The sequence below is a fragment of the Musca domestica genome, unplaced genomic scaffold (assembly GCF_030504385.1).
Source record: "Musca domestica strain aabys unplaced genomic scaffold, Musca_domestica.polishedcontigs.V.1.1 3, whole genome shotgun sequence".
Taxonomy (NCBI): domain Eukaryota; kingdom Metazoa; phylum Arthropoda; class Insecta; order Diptera; family Muscidae; genus Musca; species Musca domestica.
The window spans coordinates 807,126-832,509 of NW_026712299.1; the positions used below are offsets into that span (position 1 = coordinate 807,126).

Here is a 25,384-nt window from a genome sequence, read left to right on the forward strand (position 1 = left end):
GGTCTATATGACGACGTGAACTTGCACAGACCATTTTCTGTCATAAGCTGTAGTATCTATTACGAACTTCAAATGCGAAATTTGAAACAATTCCGGCTAATAACTTCGCTAAAATCGTACAAAATAGCGAATAATGGGGGGTACCGTTATAAGGGGGCTATTGGAACACGTGGACCTACTTGGCTCATTTTCTGTCTTAGGATGTATTATCCATTTAGAACAAATAATTTCCGTAAATAATGTCGCTAAAATCATCAAAATACCTAATATCGGGTGCTACCGTTATATGGGGGCTATAAGAAGACGTGTACCTGCACAGACAATTTTTTGTCATAGGCTGTAGTATCTATTACGAACTTCAAATACCAAATTTGCAACAATTTCGGTGAATAATGTCGCTAGAATCGTCAAAATGCCGAAAATAGGGAGGTACCGTTATATGGGGGCTATACGAAGACTCGGACCTGCACAGACAATTTTCTGTCTGAGGCTGTAATATCGATTGCGAACTTTAAATACCAATTTTAAAATATTTGCATTTGAATAATGTAGCTTAAATCATCAAAATACCGAAAATGGAGAGGGGGGCTATACCAAAACCTGGTCCTAGATGGCCTATTTTCAATACCAAATATCCGGCGGACATACTATACATTTGAGTAAAATTTTCTTAACCTTCTTCACTTCATTCGAAAGCTAGAGTGATTTCCACAGACGGCCTGACATCGCTTGATTGGCATAGAATTTTATGCTGATATACTTTGTAGGGTCTAAAATGTATATTTCGAGTTGTTACAAACAGAATGACAAGCTTGATATACCCTCCATGCTATGGTGAAGGGTATAAAAGGTAGTATTTAGATACGATTTGGGTTAGATAAAAATGTACAATATTAGGCCTCTCGTCCAAATACGTTTTCCTTAGGAGGTTGTAAAAATATTCATGTCCATTCATTCTGGTGCCTCTTACAAAAATTTTAAAATCATTAATTATCATATCTCTCGAAAAATTCGAAATAATATTAATAATATTAATAATATTAATAATATTATTATTATATTTTTAATACCCTCCACCATAGGGTAAAGGAAACATTAGAAGAAATGTGGCAAAAACCATTAAAATGCCGAATATCGGGCGGTACCGTTATATGGGGGCTATACCAAATTGTTGATCTACACATGCAAGGTTCCGCCAACGGAGCTAGAACCCATTATGACCTACATATACCAATTTTCAGACAAATACGTGAAAAATGTGGCAAAAATCATCAAATTACCGAATATCGGGAGGTACCGTTATATTGGTGCTATACCAAAACGTGGACCTAAGATTACAATGACTCGCCACACAAACTGGGACCCATTATGATCTACAACTACTAAATTTTCAGTGAAATTCGTGAAAAAATGTGTCAAAAATCATCAAAATACCGAATATTGATAGGTACCGTTATATGGGGACTATACCAAAACGTGGACCTATACATACAATGTTTCGCCACACGAACTAGGACCCATGACTAACAAATACTAAATTTATAAACAAATCAGTGAAAAAATGTGCCAAAAACCATCAAAATACCGAATATCGGGAGGTACCGTTATATGGGGGCTATACCAAATCATGAACCCATACATGCAATGTTTCTCCACCGGAGCTGGAACCCATTATGACCAACAAATACCAATTTTTAGCCAAATCCATTAAAAAATGTGGCAAAAATAATCAAAATATCGAATATCGGGAGGTACCATTATATGGGGGCTATACCAAAACGTGGACCTATACATACAATGTTTCGCCACACGTACAGGGACCCGTTATGACCTACAAATACCAATTTTCAGACAAATCCGTTAAATAATGTGGCATAAATCATCAAAATACCGAATATCGGGAGGTACCGTTATATGGGGACTATACCAGAACGTGGACCGATATATCTCATTTTCTATACTAACCATCCCATTATTTGGCGCTCTACGTCAAATAATGTGGGCTGTATCGTGATTTCAACAGACAGACGGACAGACAGACAGTCGGACAGTCGGACATACAGACGGACATCGTTAAACCGACTTAGAATTTTATGCTGATTATGAATACATATATACTTTATGGGTTCTACGACGATTATTTAAGGATGTTGCAAACGGAATGAGAAAGTTAATATACCCTCCTTTCCAAGGTGGAGGGAATAAAAATAATCCGTTTTAAAATTTCGATGTAAAGCACAAAATATTCGTCACTGTCCGACTTCACCGCGACTAGCTTTCGTTTTAATTCATTCTTTTTTATTACTTTTTCTAAGAAAGCTAAAAACTAAAAATACAATGCTGAAAATTTGCATTGTGTTTCCCTTCCGCCATGCTACTTCTTCTTCTCTCTTTTGTGTATTTTTACACATTTTATTAAAATGAATTTTAACCTTACCAACAACAACAAAAAGCATTGTATATGAAATATAAGTCAAGCGTTAATATTTATGCTCACATACAAGGGCCAGCTTTTGTTGTCGGTGGTGTAGTTGTTGGTAGTGGTTTTATACCATATTTGTGTAACGGGGCGAGAGCGTGTGTGTGTGTGTGTGTGTGTAAATGTGAGTTTTGGCGGCGGTATAATGAGAACAAATAAAACTTGTACCGAGAATGCAAAAAACAGAACACAACAATAAAACATTATTTTAATGCCATTGTGAAGGTCTTCATTATAATGAGAATATTATTTTATGAACAATAACTACAACAACAAAATTTTCAACTACCAAAACAACTTGACTTTGATGCTCATATTGCGATTAAGCCAAGAATTGCATCGGATTGCACAGTGACATTGCCTGAAGGTGATGGATGACTTTGGCATTGACATAGATCTTCAGATTGAAGTTGAGTGGAAAATGGGACATGGATTATTGTTGACATTGAAAATCGACAGCACTAAAGTGTCATATTGAAGAATTCCATGTGGCCCTTAGTCTCAGAAACTAAGAGAATATTTTCAAATTTTTATCCACATTTTCATTAAGAACCTCCGTCTCGTTGTGTTTTCATTGTTTTGGATTTGTCCAAAGTCAAGTTTACAATATTTATGGTTGACTTGTATTTCCAAAAATAAAAAAAAAAACATTTTTTATGTCTATCTTATATTTAGAAAATAATAAAAAAAAACTATAAAATATTTTTATGTCTGCTAATCTTGACATGGCTGCTTACGTTTGTTTTTTGACAATGAAATTTAAATTTAAAATTGTTGTTGTTTTAAATCAAATATTTAATTACATTTTTCTTTTTCTTTCTTTCTTATCTCATTTCAGAACGCAAACTGTTCATTGGCATGCTAAATAAGAAACTGAACGAAAACGACGTTCGAAAACTATTTGAAGTCCACGGAGCCATTGAAGAGTGTACGGTGTTGCGCGATCAGAACGGCCAGAGTAAAGGGTGTGCCTTTGTGACTTACGCTACCAAGCATTCGGCGATATCTGCGATAAAAGTAGTAATTTCCCCTTTTTATATATTTGTAACTAAGAAATGATGATGTATATAACAGCATGAGTTTTGAGTCCACGGTTTTGGTGAAATGGAATCTAGATGAGAGAATTTTAACAACTATTAACCATTGAAAACTTTTTCAAAATAATTTAGACTAACTTACATCGGTTGGGAAAAAAATTAATATTCAATTTTTGTATCTATCTCAGTAATATGAAGGGTAAATTAAGATCGTCATTCCGTTGTGAAGGCTTCAGATATACATCGGAAGCCCCACGAAGTAAATATCGCTCATTTACTTAAATAGTGTCACATGTGAAAAAAAACCACTTTCGAGAAAAACTCCTTTGAAGTTACCTATTGAAATTTGAATTTCCGAATTAAATCAGTAAGAAAAGATAAAAATCGGGCGGAGCCGACTTTATAACACCCAACACCACTATAAATATTTAGTAGAGTCACGTGTATCAAGAAATCGTTTATATTAGCAATTTAGGTATTAATTGCGTATTAAGGCTTTAGAGAGGTTTAAATTTGAAATAGGTTAAAAATGACATAAAAATCTTAATCGATTCCTCTAAAACTTGAGTGAGATAAATTTATGTTGTACGTTATCTATCGAACCAAATTTTGTTGCTATGGATTGCATATTATGACTTTGGGAATACTTAAATATGAATTCGGATTAAACTACTTTATTTGATCAAATGTGGCGTCCGTCGAAATATATATGAGATATCCCAATCTGACCCGATTCCGACAAAACTTGGAAAAGGGATTTTTAGGATGTACCCAATGTTGTGTACCAGAAATCCTTGTTACGTAATGTATTATAATACGAATTTGGGTGACTTAGATATAAAATCGTAATAAAAATATATGCGAAAGCTAAAGCTATATCTAAACCGACATTTAACACACTTGATTCTAGGCTAAATTTGGTAGTCTCTGCCAAAGTTCATCCTATTTAAGCTTACTTTACACAAATCCAAATCTGAACTGATCTCGATAAAATTTGGAAGAGGTATTTCTGAGCTGAATCTGATATTTGGTCTGATACATATGTTGTGGTGTGAACATTGCGTATGTGGGGGAGTTAAACACCAAATTGGATAAAAAATATATGTACGGAGCTATAGCTGAACCGATTTTCACCACATTTGATACACTTGCTTCTAGGCTGAATTTGGCGGTATATGCGATATCCTGTTCCAGTTGATACACAATATTACTGAAATCGGATAGGGATATATGTGGGTGCTATATATTCAAATCTAAACCGATCTTGATAATATTTGGCAGAGGTATTTCCAGCTGTACTTTGTACCAAATATCGTTGTCATGGAGTGCATATAAATAACAAATCGGGTGAACAATATATATGGGAGCTATATCTGAACCGACTTTTTACAAAATTTGATTCTAGGCTCAATTTGGTTGCATGTGCCAAATTTGTTCTAATATTACATAATTGGTGCACCTTAAAATACAAATCGGACAAAGATATATGTGAGAGCTATATCTAAATTTTGACCGATTATCACCAATTTCAATAGGGTTCGTGCATAGGTCAAACAAATGATGTAAATTTCATAATTTCTAAATTTCATCTAGATCGGGCTATAAATGCGACCTGCACATTGCTTACGAAAATACATGCATAGATAGGCGGACATGAATATTTAATAAATTTCTAAAAATCGGTATATAAATATATGTTGCTTTGTATTTTTATTCACACAGATCGTAATTCCAAAATGTACAATTCTAACACTTATGTACCAAATTTACTTCCAACACATTTAAATTTAAATTGTACAAATTGTATTAAATTGTACATTAGTACGAATTTCCAAAACTTCCTACAATGCACCAGTAATTTCAGGATTCCCAATATATCGGTTTCCCGTAAAACATAAATTGTACCAAATTTGATACAATATAGTAGACATACACGGTTCACTCAATGCGACTTTGTACCAATTTTTGTACAACAATTTCGAAAACTCCCTCCAAATCTCCGCCTGTAATGTTAATTTCAAATTCCAGGATTCCAGCTCCATCCGTTCCTCCAAACTCGAATTGTACCAAATTTAGTGCCATTAAGTACTTTCCGTATACATGAGTACACACTTCCAAAACTTCCTTCTTATATTCACCCTACTCCTCAACCCATATTCCCATTCTAAATTTCATGTATGTAGCTCTAACCGCTCACATGACACGAAATTGTACCAAATATGGTACATATTAGTACTTATACTTAAAGTGTTAATATTCAAAAATTCACTGGTACATTCTTCAAATACTTCAATGGTGGCCCTCTTTCCATATTTAAGAGTTCAAGCATTACTGGTTCGTCAAATGCAAAGAGAAGGATATTTACTAACTTTTAGTACTTTTCGTACCGTTCAAGTACGAATTTCCAAAGACCCAGCCTTATCTGACCCCTAAGGAACAAGAGTAATGACCCTGACCCAAAATTTCAAGAATGTAGCTAGTAGCTAGTACCTTTTAATACCTTTGGTACCGTTCTAGTACGAATTTCTAAAAACCCAGCATTCTCCAAAAAGAATTAAAAACAAAAATATGCCTCTTAAGTGACAAATCCTATAAAATACGAAATCGATGACCACAAAAATTCGGATACTGTGCTGGAAAATTGAATTTCGAATGAAAAATGAGCTTGCGGTTTCTTTGTGGTTTCAAATATGCAATATTTCATTTGGTTCAAAATATAATTAAGAGAAAACAAGTAAGCAAAGGCTACAGTCGAGCGGGGCCGACCGTTGAATACCCTACAACACTATAATAAACGATACAGTTTATATAGGCGAGATACTCGAAAGAATTCCACAAGATATTGTGACAAATAATAAAAGAAAACCATCAGGTTTCGTTCTCTAATTATCGAATATTATCAACTTTAACTAATTTGATCATTTCCAATTTATTCCTAGATGTTGCACTTAAATGGTCTTCCTAGATCTGGAATCAATATTTCCCAAAGACCTATAATCTCTCATAAGTGGCAAAAGATTAACATTTATTATTGGTTTTTGACTGAAACGCATCTATATGAGATACAGACATTTGACTATATTCGTTAACGAAATTGTCAGAAGTGCGTCTTTCCTGTATTTGTGAATTCTCGAAAAAGTCTCTGGAATGGACATTTTCGTATTTTGTCTACAAAAGTTGGCAAACTATTTCACACATTGAATATTTTTGGATGGCCATCCAAAACTATTTGGCTTTTGCAATGTCCCCCTTTCAAATGTGCGTGATGATCGGGCGATAATTACGACCTGCCGACAATTTTGCAGTTTTTTGGTCCATTTCAACCCCTAAATATATGGCGATCATCTCCAAAAAGAGTAGGCTTCTATTCTGGCCCTCATCTTATCTCCATGCAAAATTTCGTAAGGATCGGGCCATAATTGCGATCTGTATATGATGTCATAACTACTTAGTTTTGTTAGCTGTAGAAATATTACCAAATGTTTAATTCAAAATGAAAATATGCCAAAAATATGACAAAATTGAAAAAATATGAGAAAATGTTACAAAATCAATATTTTCATCTTTAGAGAGATATTTTTATGCGATTTTTTTAGACGTTTTTTCTTTTCTGTCAAGAGGCCATTCTGAATTAATGAGAACTGTCGAAATCAGTTCAGCCGTTCTCGACATATAAGGGATCTTTCAAGCATATCTTCTTTGATAGACATATATATCGCACCTATTTTGCTAAATATCCGATTTGTTGGATGTTAACATCAATGTAAAGGTCAGAAGTAACCTTGTCATGGCTTTGTGATTTCGCCGGGATTTAAAATATCCGCGGTTTAATGAAAAATGTTGAATTTTTTCAACACAAAATATATGGTCTATTTTACCCGCTAAATATTATCCGATGACCACCCAAATTGGTAGGCTTCTTCCCCGTCCTAAACTCTAGCTACATGCCAATTCCGCGTCGATTGGTCTATAATTGCGACCTGTATAGCTACTGCAAAATCCGACATTTTTTCAGTATTTGGTCCATTTCAACCCCTAAACATTTGGCGATCATCTCAAAAAGAAATAGGGTTCTATTCTGGCCCAACCCCGACCTCCATTCCAAATTTCGTGAAGATCGGGCCATAATTGCGACCTGTAGAGTGATTACAAATTAACATGGACAGACGGACAGACGGACAGACGGACGGACGGACATACATAGCTAGATCGACTCAGCTCGGCGAGCTAGGATGATCCATATATACTTTCCTATGTGGGAAACCAATATTTCGTGGTGTTACATAATTTTTGGCCCAATCAAACTTATAATACCCCCAACACATAGTGTTGTAGGGTATAAATAGCAATAATTTACATTTTAATAATTAACGGAAGATTTTTCAAAAACCCAACGATTTTCCAAAAATTCAGCCTATCTTCACGCCACTGCACGAAGAGTGGCTCTAATCCGAATTGTTAAAGATCGACTGTTAATAGAGCGACCGATATCCTTAATAACAATCGTCTAGCAAAGAGTGTCGAATATAAAAATGTTAATGTCGATCAATATCGATGTTATACCATATTTTTACTTTTTAATATTGTTTGTATCCTTAAAATATGCAATTCCAAAAATCTCAACCAAGAGTTAATCTCTTCCAAAATCATGACTTACTTCACCTCTGTACCTAAAGATTCACTTCCTCAAGCAGATTTCAAACTTTAACTTATTATCGATCTATAAAACCAAATACTGTACAATTATTTATCTCGTAGTACTTTAAATACCCTCTCTGTATGAAATTAGGAAAACGTCACCTTATCTTACCCAAGAGTGATGCTGTCCGAAATTTTAAAATTCTAACTCTATCCAATCGCTCAACAAGAAGGTAGTATCATGTTGCTTCTTTTGGCGCTTTTCGTAACAAAAAAAAATCTATTTAAAATTCGAAATATTTCATTCGAAAATCGACAATTTAATTTTTAATTCGAAAAATTCAATTCTTAATATTTCGATTTTCAAATTATTTTTTCCAATTATTAAATTTAAAATTTGAAGCAAAAAGATTTCAATTTATTTCAATTTTTATTTGAACATTTTGAATTAATAATTGATAATATTAATAAAATAATAAAAAAATCAAATCTCGAAGTAAAAAATTTGATATATTCTTCTTAAAAAAAACTGACCGCAATTACTTAATTTGGAACCCTTAGCCATATTTCTTACGAGCATGGATATAATAAGTTAATTTATCTCCTACTTAAATTTTCTCCTTCTGAAGGAGGGTATGAGAAAAAATCAGGCAGCCCAACCACGACAGGTTTCTAATATCTACATTAAAAGTATGGGGAAGAAGATTCTTAGATTCCACCATTTCAATATATTTTTTCCCCAACTGGTGTAAGTTATTGAAATTTATTGTACTGTGTAAATTGCAATTCACTAACTGTTAACATTGAAACCAAATCAAAGCAACGCCAACCAACAAACAAACTAAAACGAAATCTCTGCAGTAAACTGCAGCAATATTTTTTTGAAAATCGCAACAAAAAACGCGATGGATTTTCAGATTTATTGCCCCATTGGAGGAAAAAAATCACTGCATTTTTTAACACAAGGAAACAGCCGAAATAACTTCATTTGAAATTCATGGATTTCTGTTTTTCTCTTCCTCCCTCTCTTTACATGCTGTTGTTGTTATTGTTGTTCTCTTTCGTTTCCACATTTTTTTCTTTCACTTTTTTATTTATATTAAATTTATTTCTTTTTTTTCGTTTTGCTTTTTGCAACTTTTCATTTCATATTTTGTTTTCGTATGACACCCGCCCGCTCGCCCGCAGACACTAAATCAAAACAAGACCATGGAAGGCTGCACCTCGCCATTGGTGGTGAAATTCGCCGATACCCAAAAGGAAAAGGAACAAAAGAAAATCCAACAGATCCAGGCGAATCTGTGGAATTTGGCGACGAACATGAATATACCCCTGGGACAGACAGCGACAACGGTCTCGACGCCGGCCATAATGCCAAGTACACCGCAACAGGCCAGTCCGGTGTTGGGAGCCGATGCCATAACCCCGGCCTCATTGCAGCTGTTGCAACAATTGCAAGCAGTGGGTCTGCAACAGCAACTATTGCAAGGTAAGTGTGAAGCCCGGGGGGACAAATGGGAATTTTAGAAATGCAATCTTTGATTTGAATTTATTACATTTCAATGATTGCCAGAGAATCGGCTTTGGGGAGTTAGATTCAGTCGCCATGGGAACGGTGGTATGGAAGTAAGACAAATGATGATGAGAATGCATTTGAAAATGCTGTTTTTTCAAGAGGTTGGATCTTAAATCCCTTTTTTGTGAAATGTTGGATTGTATATTTTTTGTGTTTATAGTTTGTTAAATTATGTGTTGAATATCTTTACAATATCTCCTTGATGCCCGCACTACGAAAAGACAAAGACTAAATATTTTCAACAAGAAGTATAGCTTAAGAAATATCCTGGCCTAAGGTAAGAATACGTGTTTATGTGTGAAGAAATCCGAGCTGATATTTTTGTTTTTAAGTTTTTTGTCTCTTAAACCTTTGAAGCACTTTAACTCTTTTCTAAAATTTGAACTTTAACTCATTTCGGAAACTCCAAAAAGTCTCGTGGGCCGGTTTTTTAAGGGTCAAACGGTGGCGTAGATTTTTTTAAATATGTTTTTCAGGGACCAACAAAGGAGTGACACTTTAAGAATATTTTTTCAGGGACAAACTCTTAACTGGATTTTTTTAAAAATATTTCTTCCAGGGGCAAAGTAAGGGGCGATTTTAATTTTTTTTTAATGGCGTGGTTTTTAAAATAAAATTTCAAGGAGTCAACTGAGTCGTGGATTTTTTACAAAAAAACTAAAGGAATCAACTGAGGCGTGGATTTTTTAAGAATATTTTTTCAAGGAGTCAACTGAATCGTAGATTTCTTAAAATCATTTTTCCAGGGGCCAACTAAGGAGTGGATTTTTTAAAAATATTTTTTTTCAAGGAGTCAACTGAAGCGTAGATTTTTTAAAATATTTTTTTCAAGAAGTCGACTGAGGCGTGGATTTTTTAAAAAAATTTTTTGAAAAGACCAACTAAGGCTTGGATTTTTTTTATTATTTTTCCAGGGGCCAACTAAGGCGTGGATTTTTTTAATTATTTTTCCAGGGTCCAATTAAGGCATGAATTTTTTAAAAATTAATTTTTCCAGAGCCCAACTAAGGCGTGGATTCTTTAAAAAATATGTTTTGACAAGGACCAACTAAAGCGTGGATTTTTTTAAATTATTTTTCCAGGGGCCAACTAAGGCGTGGATTTTTTAAAAATATTTTTTTCAAGGAATCAACTCAGGCGTGGATTTTTTAAAAATATTTTTTTCAAGGAATCAACTCAGGCGTGGATTTTTTAAAAATATTTTTTTCAAGGAATCAACTCAGGCGTGGATTTTTTAAAAATATTTTTTCAAGGAGTCAACTGATGCTTGGATTATTTAAAAATATTTTTTTCGAGAACCAAATAAGGAGTAGATTTTTTAAAAATATTTATTTCGAAAACCAAATAAGGCGTGGATTTTTTAAAAATATTTTTTCAAGGAGTCAACTGATGCTTGGATTATTTAAAAATATTTTTTTCGAGAACCATATAAGGAGTAGATTTTTTAAAAATATTTTTTTCGAGAACCAAATAAGGCGTGGATTTTTTAAAAATATTTTTTCAAGGAGTCAACTGATGCTTGGATTATTTAAAAATATTTTTTTCGAGAACCAAATAAGGAGTAGATTTTTTAAAAATATTTTTTTCGAGAACCAAATAAGGCGTGGATGTTTTAAAAATATTTTTTCAAGGAGTCAACTGCTTGGATTATTTAAAAATATTTTTTTTCGAGAACCAAATAAGGAGTAGATTTTTTAAAAATATTTTTTTCGAGAACCAAATAAGGCGTGGATTTTTTAAGAACTTTTTTTCTAGGGCCATACTAAGGCCTGAATATTTTAAGAATACTTCTTTCCAAGCCCAAAGTCAGGCCTGGATTTTTTTAAGAAAACATTTTCCAAATTGATGCCTGTATTTTTTTATTTTTAAAGAATATTTTTTTCAGACTAAGGCCTGGATTTTTATGGATATTTTTTCCACGGTATACTGAGAACTGAAATTTTTAAGGCGCCGATTTTTTAAAAATATTTTTTACGGCTTAAACTGAGGCCTGGATTTATTAAGGTGTATATTTTTTAGAAAAATTTTGTCCAGGGTAAACTGTGACCTGAAATTTTTAAGGCGCGGATTTTTTAAAAATATTTTTTAAAGCCCAACCTAAGGCCTGAATTTTTTAAGGTGTGGATTTTTAAGAATATTTTTTTCAAGGCTAAATTGAGGCCCCAATTTTTTTAAGGTGTGGATTTTTAAGAATATTTTTTTCAAGGCTAAATTGAGGCCCAGATTTTTTTTAGTTGTGAGTTTTTAAGAATATTTTTCCCATTGCCAATCTGAGACCTGGATTTTTAAGAATATTTTTTCAGGGCTAAACTGAGACCTGAAGTTTTTAAAGTGTGGATTTTTAAGAATATTTTTTCAGGGCCAAACTGAGGCCTGGATTTTTTGAGGCGTGGATTTTTTTAAAAATATTTTTTCTAGGGGCCAAACTGAGACTTGGTTGTTTATGGCGTGTTTTTTTTAAATATTTTTTCAAGGGCCAAACTGAGACTTGGATTGGATTTTTTAAGAGTATTTTTCCCAGGGCCAAACTGAAGCCTGGATTTTTTAAGGCGTGGATTTTAAAGAATATTTTTTTCAAGGTTGAATCCTTCACTTTTTAAGGCGCGGATGTTTCAATAATATTTTTTTCTGAATCATTTTAGCATTTCATCCATTTGAAAAGATTGGATTTTGATAATCAAAATATGTCGATATTCGCGGTGCTTCAATTATTTACTTATTTTTTTTTATTTTAAGTGTCAAATTTCCACGTATTCCCTAAAATAAACTTAATTTTATGTAAATATTTGTTTTAAACAATTTTCTACCTCTTTGAAATTTTATAAGCTGACCACACTTTCTAGTTTTTTGGTAGTTTAAAGGAATTTGAAAACTTCGACCTCTTTTCATAATAAATAAATTAAAATGATTTCGTAAAGAATTTTCAAATCATTTTGGAAATTTTCTCAACTCAACCCTTTTTCTGCCTACTGGAAAACCACTTACTTCCATACCGCAGGTTTTCCACTGTTCCCTGAGAAATATTATATCAATTACTAATAAATATATTTATTTTCTATTTTCTCCACACAGGCCTGGGTGCACAAACAAATACGGCGGACACAACGGCGGCCACAGCAGCGGCTGCTGCCGCCGGTCTACTACCTCCGATGACTGTACAAAATTTAGCTGCCCTTGCAGCCATGACTCAATCCTCATTGACGAACACGGCCAACAATCCGGGCAATGCTCAATTGACAAATACAGCCGCCTTATTGTGTAAGTATATAATAAGCCAAGTGAATATGTAAACAAATGTAAATGGGTGTGTATTTATGTGTACATGTGTGTGAGTGTGCGTGTTTTTAAAAACTTTGATAAGAAAAAGTTAATTAATTGATGCTTAAAAAGTTTCAAATTAAGCCTCAAATGTCAACAGCTTTTATCATTATCAGTCAGATTGTTTTTTATTGTTTTTGTTGTTGTTGATGTCGCCCATAAAATTTTGTGAAAATCCCCTGGATTTTTTGTTAAGTAAATCCCCACTTTTAATTTTGTACCACAAACTACCACATGTCAATCTATAACTCAAACCGCTATCACGGTTACGAAACAGCTGGCTGATTAAAACCAATATATAATAATGACAACAACAACAATGAGATATTTTAATCCTTCAATGGATAATTGCAGTGGAGCCCCTCTCCCCCTTTTCACATTTATTTAAACTTTTAATAAGAGCAATGCCAGTTTAATCCCCATTTTTCATAAGTAATGTTTAAGTGAAAATTACACAACATTACTTAACACATACATATGTATGACGGCCCCACCCACCCATTAATACATGGTCATGCATCATTGACCATTGATTGCCGGATATTGTTAATAAATTGTAATCCCCCAGACCACAGAAACAACACGCAGACATACCGACAATCCTATCCGTCGCGTACTGTGAGGCCATTTTCGCCTCACTGTCTGCCCATTAACCCGTCCATCCACTCATCCACCATTCCCATGGCCCAATATCCGTTGGTTTTCTGTTGACTTAAACTTAATTATATTGATAATTTAAAAATCATTTAATTAAATAATTCATTATATGCCAGTCAGAGAGTAAAAGAGAGAGAGAGAGAGAGAGAGAGAGAGAGAGAGAGAGAGAGAGAGAGAGAGAGAGAGAGAGAGAGGGAGACAGTATAAACACTACAATGACATGAAAGAGAATGGCAGGGAGGTAGTTATAACTTTTACAAAGGAATGGGGCTTCGGGGAGGATATTTCTGAGAAAGACTCTTTCCGAGCTATGTGGAAATATGCCAGGCGGCGAGATTTTTGTTTAAGGTTTTTTTTCTAGAGGCCAAAACAGTCATCGAATTTATCAAGAATATTATTATTATTGTTCCAACTATGGCGTGGATTTCTGAAGAATATATGAAATGTCCAACTAAGCCGGGTAGTTTCGATGTGAATTCCTTAAAAATATTTTTTTGTGTCTAAAATATTATTTTTTTAAAAATGTCTTTCGATTTTTCAAGAATTTTTTTTTTAAAAATTTTTTTTTTATTGGTCCAAGGATCGGTTTATTTAAAGAATGAGCTGTTGTGGTTTTTTTAAAAAAGAATTTTAAAGGGGTGAACTATGTATGGATTTTACAGGCGCCAACTAAGCAGGGGGGTTTTTCAGATAATTTTAGCTGGGTCTTATTAAGACGAGTATTCATATACATTTTTCCAGGGGGAAACTAAGGCATGGATTTTCTAAATATGTCTAAAAATATTTTTACAGGGGCGAACTAAGGCATGGATATTTTAAAAATACTTTTTCCAAAGGGAAACTAAGACATGGATTTTCTAAAAATACATTTTTCCAGGGGGAAACTAAGGCATGGATTTTCTAAATATATCTAAAAATATTTTTTCCGAAGGGAACTTAAGGCGTGGATTTTTTAAAAATATTTTTCCAGAGGCAAACTAAGACGTGGATTTTCTAAAAATATTCTTTTCCAGGGGCAAACTAAGACGTGGATTTTCTAAAAATATTCTTTTCCAGGGGCAAACTAAGGCGTGGATTTTCTAAAAATATTCTTTTCCAGGGGCAAACTAAGGCATGGATTTTTTAAAAATACTTTTTCCAAAGGGAAACTAAGGCATGGATTTTCTAAAAATACATTTTCCAGGGGCGAACTAAGGCATGGATTTTCTAAAAGTATTTTTTCTAAGGGGAAACTAAGACGTGGATTTTTTAAAAATATTTTTTCCAGGGGCGAACTAAGGCATGGATTTTTTAAAAATATTCTTTTTCAGGGCCAACTAAGGCGAGGATTTTCTAAAAATATTTTTTCCAAAGGGAAATTAAGGAGGGGATATTTTAAAAATATTTTTCCAGAGGCAAACTAAGACGAGGATTTTCTAAAAATATTCTTTTCTAAGACGTGGGTTTTCTAAAAATATTTTTTTCCAGGGGCAAACTAAGACGTGGATTTTCTAAAAATATTCTTTTCCAGGGGCAAACTAAGACGCGGATTTTCTAAAAATATTCTTTTCCAGGGGCAAACAGAGAACTGGATTTTTTAAGGCGTGGATTTTCTAAGAATGAGTTCTTCAGGGATCAACATAATTTTTAAAAAGTTATTTGCAAAGGTCCAAAACTTTTTCAAGGGGCCAACTGAGGCTAAGGTTTTAATTTTTTCTGGAACTTATTAAAGCGGGTATTTATATAAATTTTTTCCCAGAGTCCAACGATTCTTCGATTTTTAAGTATATTTTCTAAGTAGTGTGTTTTTAAATAATGTTCTGTGTCTAGAATTTACAACAATATTTATTTTCTTTTTCCAACTAAAGCTTCCATTCTAAGAATAGTTTTTTCCAACGGCCAATTAAGGTGTGGATTTTTAAACAATTTTTTTTCTATAGGTCACCTTTAGTGTCCATGTTTTTTAAACAACATTCATAAAGCTATCATCTTTGGTGTAAATTTTTGAAGAACATTTTCCAGGCGTGGATTTTTATGATTTTTTTCCAAGGCCCAACTGAGGGGGGTTTTTGGAATATATTTTTAGTATCCAAAGAGGGCATAGATTGTTTAAGAATATATTTTTTCAGGGTCAAACAAAATTGTTATTAGTTTTGAATGTTTTTTCATATTTTATTTTAAAAATTGTTTTTCATGGACCAACAGAGGCTTCTTCCTAGGGGCTTCCTAGGTCAGAACGTTTTTTTATGCAATATTTTTCAAGGGATAGTATATCTTTGGGAAGGTATTTTTTCTACGCCCGCTATGTCGTGATTTTTTTTAACTATATTTTCCTAGGCATAGCTTTTTTGAAATATATTTTGCAGGGATTTATTATTGCGTAAATTTTCCAAAAATATTGTTCTAGAATCCCACTAAGGCTTCAATGTGTATAATATTTTTTCCAGGGGCCAAGCTGAGGCGTGTTTTTTCATATAATTTTTTGCATAGGCTTATTAAGGCGTAAATCTCTCAAAAAATTTTTTTTTGTAGGTTCCAACTTAAATTTTGATTTTTAGGAATATTTTCAAAGGCTAATTACGGCGCGGTTTTATCACATGAACTTTTTTCCGTGAATTTTTCAAAAATATTCTTTGGGAAAATGGAAAAATACAGGGGTCAACAATATTTTTTTTCCTGGGACCTGTTAAAATTTTCAACAATTTTTTCCATGCTCTAACGAAGGCTTGAAAGTTAAAAAATATATTTTTCAGGCGCCAACTTTGTCCTGGATTTTTTAAGAATATTTTTAAAGGGTAACTAATGGGTGGATTTTTATGTATGTTCTTTCCTTAATTTTTCGAGAATACTTTGTCTAGGCTTTATTTAGGCTGTCGAAAGATATAAGAAAAATCCAACAATTATTTCAAGGACTTTCTCCCTGAGTTTTGCAAAGAATCGTAGATTTTTTAAACATATTTTTTGTAAGATTTATAGTTCTAGAATCGTAGATTTTTTTTCAAATATTATTTCAAAACATTTTTATCCAAAAGTCGTGAATTTTTTAAATATATTTAACAAGAATTTTCTGTCCATGAAAAGTGGAGATTTTAAATTTCCATTTCAAAAATATTCTCCTCACGAAGCCAAGACGTTCTGGCCAAAAATATAACACTCTATTACTGGTCAGAATGTCTTGGAATATTTTTTTTTTCAAGTACTTTCATTCCATTTCTGGACTTTTTACAAATATTGTGAAAGGAGGTTCTGCCAAACTTTTGGTTTTTTATCCAAGTAAGCTGGATTAAAAAAAAAAATAATAATAAATATTTGTATGGCCTTCTTGGGAACAGAACTTATGTTTTTTTTTAAGAACTTTCGGGCCAGAGACCTTTGATTTATAAACATGAATTTGTAAAGAATTGTTGGCAATAAATACTTATCTCAACATTTTTTCGCTGATATTCTGGCTGCAAACCATGAATTTTAAAAAATGATTTTCTAGATTTTCTGCTCATAAACAGGGATATTCAAGGGTTTTCTAGGAAAAATAATCTATTCTTCTTCAAGTACTTCCAGCCCACCATCCCCCTCTTCCCTCGTAAACTACTTCAAAATACATCGGCCCATCACACCTACCTCTCTGCTTTGGCAACCGACAAACTGACCTATGGCACAGCTCTTTGACACAATTGTTATACGGCAGTCAACCAACAAAAGGCTTTAGACACTTATTTTAAGGTTTTTAATGTTTGTGGCCAAAAACAATAACAATCAATACCACCATCGGCAGGCGGACGATTGGGTGTTATTTCACAATTCATTTGGGGACGAATTTTCACAGTCTCTGCTTGTGGTTGCGAAACCAAAACCCAGTCAATATGTATCGAGTCCATATATCGAAGTTATTCGTGCCATTCAATAATGACGATTACTGGACATCAATTGGGAAAGGAAAGCTTAATAATGCCTGTCAAATGCAAAAAATGCATGCGAATCACATGTCTTGCAGCGGTCAATGTAGTTTTTTTTTTTTTTAAATTTAAATTAATTTGTTTTTTTAAAGGCGATCTCTTTTATTATGAAAAAAATTATGGTATATATTGGGTCTACGAGGCTGGGGTATGAATCGAGAGATATAACATACTCCTGTAATGAATACTAGATGTTGCGATTAGAGACTGTCTTTGGAAGCAAAGGGGAAATATTCACTATACTCAATAATGGAGAATCGTTGGAGTACTTGTGAGATTTATAATTTATCGTTTATACAGGGTTGCCCATATTCGACGGACCCATCTGGCAACGCCATAACTTTTGACAGAGATGTCACATCGCTTAATGACATACCGCGTTTGAAGCGTCAGTTCAAGCAGATTTTTTACCATGAACCAACAAACGCCACGCGAGCGCTCTGAAATAGTTGAAATTTACATTCAACAGAAGAAGTCAATTGTGAAAACTCAACGTGCTTTTAAAACATTAAAAAATGTGAGAAGTGCGCCTTCTAAGAACACCATTTAGCGTTTATACGAAAAATTTTCGACTGGTAAGGCTCTTTCTAATCCGAAGAGGCCATATAAAAGTCGACCAAGGCGATCGGCCGAGAATATCGCTGCCGTACAAGCCAGTGTTGAGAGGTCCCCAAGAACATCCCAAAAACGCCGTTCTCAGCAGTTGGACATGGCTCGGTCCACTTTACAACGGATTATTCGCATTGATTTGCATTTGTTCCCTTACAAATGTTCCCGAATGTTGCCTGCGGATAAGCCTCGTCGATTGGAATGGGCCCAAAGGTCCGTCGAATATGGGCAAACCTGTATAAATAGTCATATACAGGGTGAGGTAAAAAAAAACTGCAACAAAGTCAAAAGCCATCATTTTTACATTTTTTTTAAATCTTATTAAGTGAAAACAAAAAATGTCGGAAACTGCATCAAATTTTAGAATGAGTTTAGATTTGTTCCAATTTGACACCTTTGGCACGAATTATGGCCTCCAAACGGCCAATGAAAGCGTCACACGCTGCCCGAATGTTGCTCTCCGGTATTTTGACCATTCCCGGCGAAGCTCTTGCTTGAGGTGATCGATACTTTGGTATTTTCTAGCGCCAACCCTGCTTTCCAAAATACTCCAGACACAATAGTCCAATGGATTGGTATCCGGAGATTATGGTGGCCATTTTGCGCTGGAAATCAAGCGAGGAGCCTTTTTTTGTAACCATTTTTGGGTGTTGGAATGTCCAAAGTCTGCGGCCAAAATGTTTGTGTGCCCAAGGCTTTAATACACCCTCCAGAATATTTTCGCTATAATATTCAGTATTTATTCTGATGCCAGGATTGCTGAATTCTCTTAGAATGTTCAAGGTCTGCGGCCAAAATGTGCGTGACAAAGCCTTTAATACACCCTCCAGAATATTTTCGCGATAATATTCGGTATTTATTCTGATGCCATGGACGATTAATACGAGCAGAGAGCGACCATCGGCTGTTATGGCGGCCCACACCATCACCATTGCTGGCGCTTGAGTTCTGGTGACCAACCGAAGGTGTAAATTTTCAGCTGACTTCTTTGGCAAGTAAACACGATCATTTGGTTTGTTTATAAACTGCTGGACAACGAATGTTTTTTCATCGGAGAAAACCAAATTCGGCAGTTCACTAATTTCGGCAGTTCACCAATTTCACCAAGCGAAGCAGCTCTTTAGTTCTTTCGAGTCTATTTTCTTTTTGTTGCGGTGTGTGATCTTGCACTTTTGGGAATTGCAATGTCTTTACCCTGAGCTCCATTCATTTTTCAATATTTGCCGAATAGAATATTGCGATATGTTCCGCTCACGAGCCATTTTTCGGTCACTGCGACGCGGTTTTCGATCAAGTTGCTTCTCTACTTTTCGAACCATTTCTGTTAATGCTGCTTTTTTATTCCGTCCACTTGCTTGACACTACCAGTATCACGGTAACGAGCGATGGTACGAGACACAAAAGATTTATTCACATTTAAATGCTGGAGTGCTCTAACGATAGCCACTTCTTGTTTTCCAGCCAAATATGAAGAAATAACACTATCACGCTTGAACTCCAACTCGGATAATTTTTTTCCTGGAAAGTTCTCACCAAAATGCTTTTCTACGCTTGTAAACAACATAGTGCCACAGTGGCTTAGAAATGATAGCATTCTGAAATTGGTTGCAGTTTTTTCATGTCACTCTGTTTTGGGTCTGCTGGGTTGAAATCTGCTTCCCAGAAGAGATCTCTTCTCCTAAAATGATTTTTAGAAGAGCCGTCTTTGGAAGGAAAAAGAAAAAAATCATTGTAAACATAAATGAAGAATCGTTGAAAGAATTAAAGGGATTGTAAGATTTACAGCTTCTCGTTTAAATTTTCATAAATATTTATTTATATTTTTATAAATTATAATGCCTAAATATAACAAATTTTTATTTCCGATTTTTTCAGAAAATTTTATTTGCCTCCTCATATAATTTCTCTTACATGTGGAAATATTTTTGTTACATGTCCAAATTATATTATTATAACTGTTATATGAAGAAATATTAATTGATATATTTTTCATTTTTCCATATTTATATCTCTCCATTTGATACATGCAATCTTAACACATCCAAAAGGTCTATTAGGAAAATCTGCCAATACAGGTGAGAAACAATTAATGTAACAAACTAAATGTTATGTTTGAATTGTTTTTTATAGTTTTTTTTGTGAAATTGGCTTAATTTTTGTTTTTAATTTTTCGTTTTCCAAACTCTTGATATTCGTTTCGAATTTCCAATTGATTTTTTGTTTTACGTTCAAAAAAAAAATACGTTTGTGTGCATGTCGCTTTATTTCTTTTTATATTCCTTAAAAATATAAAATAAATTAATAATAAATGTTGTATATCTTCAATATGTGTCTCTTCCTCTCTCTTTCTTTTTGTCCCCCCTAAATTTTTGTATTGAATTGTTATTGTATTTAACGTCGAAATTCTTTAGCGAGACAGCGCAAAGTTCGTTCTCTCAAAGCGGAAACGGCTGAACAGACATCAGCCAATCGGATAAATTTTGTGGACCTGACGAATAGTTAGTATAAAATAAATATTATTTTTTTAACATTATAATATAACGTAAATTATTTATCGTGTGAAAACCATATCCAAAAAAATGATCATCTGCTCCTTTTGTTCAGAGACTCAGAATTAAATTTGATATAGAATAATTCCTACTTTGAAAATCTCTCCTGGAAATGAAATATAAAGAGATTTGCATTCTTTAAAATGTTCCGAAAATATTCCCTAATTTTTTTCATCAATTTTTCCTCGGACTTTTTTTTTTCGAGTCCGAGAATGTTCCGAAATTTCAACCTAGACATATAAATTATTTTGAGATTTGCAGTGAAATTTTGTGAAGAGTATTTCGTCCTCTGACGCCTTTTGCCTAAATCGAAATTTTATATTACTTTCGGGGGTCAACTTGAAAAAATCAGAGGAAAAATTGATAAAAAAATTAGGGAATATTTTCGGAACTTTTTTTAAAAACATTGATGCAATTTTTTTTTAATATACAGTGGAAATGGAAATTTCTTCTCTTCGGTAACTTATGTTAAAATTTGATGAGGAATATTTTCATTTTTGGCGTCATCTTTCTAAAATCATGCTTTGTTGGAGTTTTTTTAGTTAAACTCACGAAATGTATGGTTAAAGTTAAAAAGTTAAAAAGCAATAAGTTTGGCCGAACTTTGAATACGCTCCACAATTTGGAACGAATTTGGAAATTAAAAAAAAAAAATAAATAAAAATAAATAACATTAATAAATAGATTAAAAAATAAAAATAAAAAACCGTTAAAAAATCTGTTATAAAATACAGAATACAGGAAGTGGCCGATATTTTGGGGTCTATACGAGGAGGTGGACCTGCATAGACAAATGCAAATACGAAATTTGAAACAATTCCGGTGAATATTGTACCTAAAATCGTCAAAAAATAATATGGGGAGGTACCATATATGGGGGCTACACGAATACCTGGGCTTGTAAAGACAATTTTCTGTCATAGACTGTGGTAACCATTAGGAACTTCAAATAAGAAATTTGAAACAATTTCGGTGAATAATGTCACAATAATCATCAAAATACCGAATATAGTGAGGTACCATTATATGGGGGTGTACGAGAACCTGGACCGGTATGGAGAATTTTCTGTCACAGGCTGTAGTACCCATTACGAAATGCAAAAAATAAATTTGAAAAAATTCCGGTGATTATTGTACCTGAAACCGTCAAAATACCGAGTATAAGGAGATACAGTTATATGGGAACTGTATATATGGGAATGGATTAATGCCAAATACCAAAAGTCCAAAGACACATCTGAGTAAAATTTTATGAACTTTCTTCAAGTTGTTCAGAAGCTAGAGTGATTGTCAAACGGACAGACAGACGGACGGACATCGCTAAATCGACATAAGATGACCACGTCGTCTTAGGTTGTTCGAGCTAGACAGTTTATGGTGGGTAGGCCTTATGACATAGATCGGGACGATAACTTACTGAAGGCATGTTCGGCAGCCGATGACTTCCCAAATGGATCGGAACTCGATCAGGTTCATCACCTAACTGTGGGTATGATCGGGTTTAGGTTAAGGGCTAAGAAACTATTCTAGCGAGCAAAAAAGTTTACGACTACCTCAAATTTACTACTAATGCTTGTGGGACAACTATTCGAAGCTCTTCTTGGTCAATAAGTCGAAGCTCAATTTAACTAGAGCCAGCTCAAAAAGTATTCCAAGCTAATGATTCTGTTAGTCGGAGAATAGAAAATGACTCGCAAAATCACTCATCGTAACACAAACCGAACACTATATGTGGCCGGCATTACCAAGTGATTGAGAATTATTTGCCCTATATAGAAAACAACAAAAGACTCCTGTGGAACAACGTGGCGAAGCTCCTGTTGGACAACGAGCCAAAGACTCCTGAGGAACAACTAGCCGAAGCTCCACAATGTGCAGAAGCTACTGCGGAACAATGAGTCTAAGCTCCTGTGATACAACGAAACAAATACTACTGTGGAACCATGAGCTGAAGACTTCTGTGGGAAAAAGAGCCAAAGACTCCTGCGGAACCACGAGTCTAAGACTCTCTTGAAATAACAAGCCAAATCTCTTGTGCAACAACGAGCCGAAAACTTCTGTGGGAAAATGTACCGTAGACTTCTGTGGGACCACGAGCTAAGAACTCCCGTGGAACTACAAGCCAAAGCTCCTATAGAGCCATGGGTCGAAGACTCCTGTGGGACATGAACCCAAAGTTCCTGTGGATCAATGAGCCGAAGCTCTTTTGGGACAATGAGCAGAAAAGTCCTGTGGAACAATAAGCCAAAGCTCCCATGAAACAATTATTCGAGGACACCAGTGGGACTGCGACCCGAAGCTCCTGAGTAAATAAATTAAGGCCCATTTAACTGAGAGGCAGTCAAGAAATATTCCTAGCTAACGATTCGGAATCGGAGGACAGAAAATGATTTAGAAAATCACCAACTATATTTTAACAATCCCAATGCAGTAGCAAGCCTATCTCCGGCCGGCATTACCAAGGGAGTGGGAATTATTTGTTTTAGGCGATGCATATTGTCGAAAGCAGAATTGCCCGTGAGGCAGCCAACGAATACTGGAATGGTTGACTGAAGTTGTTCATATAACGGTACCCCCTGATATCCGGTATTTTGATGATTTCAGCCACACATTTCAACGGAATTGGCTAAAAATTCACATAAGGAGTTCTTTGTGAGTACTTTATACCCTTGAAGATAATTATTTACATAGGGCCACAATATCGTATATCCCCCATATAACGGTACCCCCTGATATTCGGTACTTTGATGATTTTAGCCCCATTTTTCAACGGTATTGTCTGAGTTATTTGTGAGTACTTTACCCCTAGATATAGATTTGTCTATATAGGGCCACAATATCGTATATCCCCCATATATCGGGACCTTCCGATATTCGGCAGTTTTAAGATTTTAACAGAATTTTTAATGGATTTTATTTTATTTTTATTATTATTTTTTTTTAATTTCCTAATTCGTTCCAAATGGTGGAGGGTACTCAAAGTTCGACCCGGACGAACTTACTCCTTTTTTACTTGTATGTTTTCCTATTTATATATATATTTTTAAAAAATCTTAAATGAATAGTGACGAAGTTGCAAATGTGTACTCCTAAAATATTCGGCGGAAAGTATATAAAATGACCAAAAACCGCACCGAAAAATCCATAAATTTTGAAAACAGTCTTGAGGACAACAATGCAAAGAGAAACAAACGCAACAAATAATAAAAAGTCTATCCCAAAACTTATGCTTTCTGTGAAAGTTGTCCATGCTAAGATATCTGCTACGCATTCTGTTCTTTTCGCAAAAAAAAAAGAATTATTACACCACAACCAAAACTGCTAACAACGATAGACGTTAAAAAAATAGAAGTGAAAAATTCCCTTAAAAACCCTCCAAAAAAAGAGAACACCATAAAAGATGTTGACTTTCCAATCTGCTGGCAACTGGCTATCCAATTTGAAAATAAAGGGAGAAAAAACCAACAGCTAGAAGTGAAAATGCCATCATCCGCTACTGATACCATGTAGCCAAATGGCCATCTCAAAAAAGGGGGCGAATCTTCTTATTTTTTCGGATATTTGCTAGAAAAGACAACGGCTGTTTGGCGGTTATAATTTCATTTAACAATGCCGGCATGAATGACTGGATGGTTGGCTGGCTGACGGCTGGGCCGGTCGCTGGGTTGTTTGGTGTTCAGAGCGGCAACATACGTTTATAATAGGCATGTCAGTATGCTTTTGCACAAAAATTCTATTATGCCGAATGAATTATTGCAATTGTTCCAAAATGGCAAACGAAAAGTGGGAATAGAATGGCGGAAACAAATAGGAAGGACTACAGAAGGGCATAGACGACTATAGGGTATACTATATGCCATGGACCGATAAACAGCACGGAATCTATTGAAATAGCAAATATCCTTTAGAGAGTACTCTATTTTCCTTCTAAATCAATTTCCTTTTACTGATGTTACAATCAAATGCAACAACTTATAATACCCATGCATCACATGGTAGCACCGAAGTCCCCGGAATTTACGAATTACGAAGGAAATGCGTTTTAATAGAAATATTCGTATCTAAAATAACAAAATTTTTTTACGAATGAATAATTCGAAAATTTAACTGTTACTTTGAATAAATTCTTTTGGGACAAGTTAGTGCAAGTGGAAATAAGTTTTGAAATTTAAATTTTTTTATGAGCGTTATCCTTTAATTGCGGATAAAACGATGATATTTTGGTATTTGGATAGATAATTTGATTTTTTTCTGCAAAGCTCAGACTTGCAACTTAAAACAAAAGGTTTCCAAAATTATAAACAAATACAAGAAGAGACACAGTTTGGGCAAGCTGTATTTTTGATACTTTTAACCATGAGGAGATAGTTTTGAATAGAACTTTTCAAATTTTCTTCAAGACATTTTCTTATAAATAAATAATTATAAAATCTAGCGGTGCCTTTATAAGGAGGTTGTATTCAAAAATGTTGTATAGAGTTGATGAACTCAATATTAAATTAAAAATATCAAATAATATAACATTACCTTCTGAAATTTTAGAAATAACTTAAATCCATCTGCATTGTTGCAGAGTGTGTACCAATCGT

At 34.2% G+C, this 25,384-nt stretch overlaps 1 protein-coding gene across 5 annotated transcripts in view; it reads left to right on the forward strand.

Annotated features, from left to right (window-relative positions):
- LOC101889061 (CUGBP Elav-like family member 2) overlaps positions 1 to 25,384 on the forward strand; it is a 335,948-nt gene that overhangs the window by 253,366 nt on the left and 57,198 nt on the right. For 2 of the 5 annotated variants that reach the window (XM_059124555.1, XM_059124558.1), the window contains exons 5-8: positions 3,318 to 3,499; positions 9,343 to 9,643; positions 12,803 to 12,988; positions 20,295 to 20,321. In XM_059124555.1, the coding sequence (XP_058980538.1) occupies positions 3,318 to 3,499; positions 9,343 to 9,643; positions 12,803 to 12,988; positions 20,295 to 20,321 (696 nt within the window). The remainder of the gene's footprint in view (positions 1 to 3,317; positions 3,500 to 9,342; positions 9,644 to 12,802; positions 12,989 to 20,294; positions 20,322 to 25,384) is intronic. The other 3 variants (XM_059124557.1, XM_059124559.1, XM_059124556.1) reach the window with 2 other exon arrangements.